Below are 4,699 nucleotides of genomic sequence, written 5' to 3' on the forward strand. Positions count from 1 at the left end.
TTTTTTATATCATTAAGAGAATGGTTCCTACATTATGGCCAAGGTGCCACCCTCCTCACCTCCTTAAACCAAATCCCCTTAGCATTGCAAACAATGAGGCCTCTAACTCTAGTGTATGTTACTTGTAAACTTGCTTTGACTAAACAACCATCATGTAATTGTTTATCACCTACTCATTATTTGTTTGCATCCTCGCAATGGCACACATGGCCTCTCCTTAAGATTCGAACGGATTCCCTTACTTCGTCATTATGCTACAAAGCAATGCTTCTCCAACTCAAGCATAACTTCGTAACTCCCACATTTGCAACCTTCTGAAAATTAAGACAAGGTTCTCACTAGTTTCAAGTCTATTGATGGTGGTAAGATTTCCAATAAATGGTGGGAAAACTCAAATGGTTGGAACCCCCTTCTCAATGTGAGATTCATTACATTTTTTATCATTGACTTTGTGATATTGTAGAACTGTGAATGATAATTTCCTTTCTTTCATTTTCAAAACCATATTCTACTTCATTAGGTCCGTTTGGTTGCGGGAATAGGAATAGCTATCCTAGAATACTTATTCTGGAACAGAAAATGGGGGTACATATTCCTATTTTCTGTTTAGTTCAGCCAGAATTTGATGGGGAATTCACGGACCCAAAAATGTATGTCTTCTAAAATAAATAAAACTGGAATAGGAATACGTATTCCAATTCCACCTATTTAGGAGGAATTGCAAAACCTCATTTTTGAGCCAAAATTGGAATACGTATTCCTATTTTATTTCGCACTCCAATTCCAATTTGGTGCATCTAAAAGAAGAATTCAAAATTTTAAGAATTTACATATCCTATTCTGGTTGTATTCCTGCTGCCAAATGGACCCTTAATTGAATTATACTCGATTTACATGATTATAGAATGTAATTCCGCACAAAATTTCTGTTTTGTTTAGCTGCTTAAATCTATCCTAATTTGACGAATGTAGTTTGGAATATCAACTACTGATAAAGCTGTTTTTCCAATTCTTTTGAATTCATTTATAAGAGCCATATAATAAAGCATCCTTTCTACTATAATTTTACTTTGCATACTACAATACTAAATTTATTTCATACTAAATGTAAACAAATTAAGTGAACTAATAATGCTTGTAGTTCGAAAACATATCAGCTCTACTATTAAGAAAAAGAGGTAAAGCAGCATATGGATCGAAAAGTGACAAAAGAAACACAGACCTCTACAAATCGGTACAGTCAATCTGGTGCATATGAGTTAATCTAAACTCCAAATGGCAGATTTGCAACGGGCATAATAAAATACCCTTACTGGAGACAAAAGGGTCATACAAATTGTCAAAAGGTTGGAGTAAAGCACTATCAAGAGATGCTCTTCCATCATATTAATTGTAAGCCTTTGGTTTTACATTTCCTGCTGGCCACAGGTATTCCCATTTCCTTGAATTGTTACTTTCCTGTTTTCATTTATCTATTCCAATCTATGGCTTCCTAAAAAATAGTTTAATGTGGTAGCACCTCCATGGTTTTATAAACCAGCTGTTTAACAAATGCCCAATTAGTATACAAAGGCACTGATGTAAATTGCAAACCAGCCATTTACAGTTATGAGGTGTACAGCATGGTTTACACCTTTAAATTGCCTTAAAAATGAGCCACACCCTAACCGTAATAAGCAATGAGGGCGGGTGTGACACAAAAAAAAACTTTATAGAAATTGAAAATAAAACTCGATCTCTTCTTATCAGTGCAGGTATGTATGACACGCTGCAATAAGTTAATGGGCAAGACTATGTTTACAGATTGTTTCACTTTACATCACCAATAATCTCTGCAGGAACATTGTCCTTGTTTGAAATGATGGAAACGGTTTGCATCTCTCACAACAATTTGTCTTCCAACAATCTTGGAGATAAACTTGGTTACAGTATGGCAGTCAACGCATACTCGAAGATTCTTGACGACTCTGATAGTAGTTCCCGGGGGTGTTTTTAACAATCCAAAAGCAATGGCCAACTTCTCACTATGGTGGCAGAGGAATAATTCTTTTTCTTCGTCTTCCACATTAATCAGTACATTTCCTGAATCTGGCAGATACCCTGATGCTTTTATCTCACTATACAATGTATCCAACTTGGTATAGATCTCCTGAGTATGTGGGTGTGATCTGTCTCCCACGCAAAAAGCATATACCATTTTCTCGACTTCAATCCAACTACAACCAGGTGTCTTTTTTATTCCTGTATCTTTCATCAATCTCCTTACCATTTGAGCCTCACTCCACCTGCCAGCCTTTGCATAGATGTTTGACAGATGAACATAAGTTGAGACATTTTCAGGATCCAGCTCAAAAAGGAGAGTTGCTGTATATACACCTAATCTCGTATTCTCGTGTGAGTTACAGGCACCAAGCAAACACATCCACACAACCATCATAGGTTTGATTGGCATTTTGATAATAAAGTTTAGAGTTTCCTCAAGATAGCCAGCACGGCCAAGAAGATCAACCATGCACAAATAATGATCGAACTTAGGCATAAAGGAATAGGAGTCACTCATGTCGTTGAAGTATATACAACCCTCATTCACTAAACCTGCATGGCTACATGCAAATAAAACACAAGCAAAACTCACATGGTTAGGGTTTGTTCCAGAGTGTCCCATTCGTTCAAAGAGTTTGAGAGCATCCTTACACATGCCATTTTGTGCATATCCTGCAATCATCGAATTCCAGGAGACCACGTCTCGTTGAGACATTCTATCAAAAATTTCACGTGCCTTCATTATGCTTCCACATTTTGCGTACATGTCAACCAGGGCACTCATAACTACAACATCTGACAACAATCTACTTTCAATTATCGTCTGATGGATGTCCGTACCCTGTTCTAAAGCTCCCATTTTGGCACAGGCTGGTAGAATGCAGGCAAAAGTTGTGGAATCTGGAATTGCAGACGACAACTGCAGCTGCTTAAAAGCCTCCAATGCTTTTTCAACAAGCCCATTTTGTGAATATCCTGCAATCATCGCATTCCATGAGACCACATCCCGTTGAAACATTTTGTCAAACAGATCAGATGCCCTGTTTATGCTCCCACACTTTGAATACATGTCTATCAGGGCATTCGCAACAGAGATATCAGATAAAAGTCCTATTTTGATTATGCTTTGATGGATGTCCATTCCCTGTTCCAGAGCTCCCATTTTGGCACAGATTGGAAGGATGCTGGCAAAGGTCGTGGAAGTTGGCTTTATACCTGCCAATTGCATTTGCTTAAAAGTCTCCAAAGCCTTTTCAAGAATCCTATCGTGTGCGTATCCCACAATCATAGCATTCCATGAGACTGCATCTCGTAGAGACATATTGTCAAACAGTTCACGCGCCTGATCTATCCTTCCACATTTGGCATACATGTCTACGAGGGCACTCATCACAACAACATCAGAGTGCAATCGGCTTTCAATTATGCTTTGATGGATGTCTATGCCTTGTTCTAAAGCTCCCGCTTTGGCGCACGCTGGGAGGATGCTGGCGAAGGTTGTGGAGTTTGGCTTTACACCAGCCAGTTGCATTTCCTTAAAAATCTCCAAGGCCTTTTCAACAAACCCATTTAGTGCATATCCCGCGATCATGGCATTCCAGCAAACCACATCTGGTCGAGACATTTTGTCAAACAGCTGGCGAGCCATGTTCATCCTTCCACATTTCGCATACATATCTACCAGAGAACTTGCGACTACAACATCTGATAAAAACCCACTTTCAATTACACTCTGATGGATATCAATGCCCTGTTCCAAAGCCCCTGTTTTGGCACAAGCTGGGAGTACGCTGGAAAAGGTGAAGTGATCCGGCTGAACATCCGTTCGTTGCATTTGTTGAAACAGAGCAAGAGCCTCATAAAATAACCCATTTCTTTGGTAAACTGCGATAATCACGTTCCATGAGAAACCATCTCGTTCTTTCATGTCGTCGAAAACCTTTCGCGCTTCCACCAAACTCCCGCATTTGGTGTACATGTTTATAAGCTTATTTTGCAAAAATGTGCGTGCGGAAAATGCAAATCCCATATGGATTATGAGAGGGGATTTATTTACATCCCGAAAGCTGCATTGCTGGCAATGCAGGCGAGCAACACTTGAAAATGTAAAGAAAAGTTAACAGTGGGGTTATGTGTTGTAAGAACCTTCTTCAACCTTCCCTTACTGCATAATGCTGTAAAATTGAAATGCTTACTGCAAAGGAATGCCATTATATGAAGAAAATGTGGCAGTTGATCATTTTGCAGTCATCCGTATACTACGACGATGAGATTGGCATTGCCAATGATAAACAGCCACCTTTGAGAATTACACTCCATCTCCTGCAACTGTGATTGATTCTAACTTAGGCTAGTTGCATCGTCTCAGGAGGTCTTTGGAAACAAAAATTCTACGTGGCTCTTCAAAGATCTTGATTTTACAGAATCAGGACGCTCGTGATACACATATATAAAATTTGTGATGTGATGTACATATATGTACAATATTGATATACAATATTACAACTTAAGAATAAAAAACGTGCTGCTCCTTACAAAATCATTGTTCGGATGCATAAAATCAACACACGATCAATGAGTAGTGGTTAGACAACCTAAGAATCTAAGAGTAACATCTTAGCATAGATAAGTGTCAATAATAACATAAAATCGTATG

At 38.7% G+C, this 4,699-nt stretch overlaps 1 protein-coding gene across 2 annotated transcripts; it reads right to left on the minus strand.

Annotated features, from left to right (window-relative positions):
* Positions 1-1,336: 1,336 nt before the first annotated feature.
* LOC149572326 (pentatricopeptide repeat-containing protein At1g11290, chloroplastic-like) lies at positions 1,337-4,474 on the minus strand. 2 transcript variants are annotated; one of them, XM_089813527.1, is made up of 2 exons: positions 2,695-4,474; positions 2,448-2,603 (listed from the first exon to the last, which is right to left on the minus strand). In XM_089813527.1, exons 1-2 carry the CDS (start codon positions 4,070-4,072, stop codon positions 2,590-2,592), a joined length of 1,392 nt encoding a protein of 463 aa, XP_089669653.1. In that variant the 5' UTR covers positions 4,073-4,474; the 3' UTR covers positions 2,448-2,589. The 2 variants fall into 2 exon arrangements, with proteins under 2 accessions (XP_089669651.1, XP_089669653.1); XM_089813525.1 differs by having other exon boundaries at positions 1,337-4,474.
* Between the last annotated feature and the right edge of the window lie 225 nt (positions 4,475-4,699).

This window comes from Cupressus sempervirens, chromosome 2 (assembly GCF_028749045.1).
Source record: "Cupressus sempervirens isolate cs-2001-9-10 chromosome 2, ASM2874904v1, whole genome shotgun sequence".
NCBI lineage: Eukaryota > Viridiplantae > Streptophyta > Pinopsida > Cupressales > Cupressaceae > Cupressus > Cupressus sempervirens.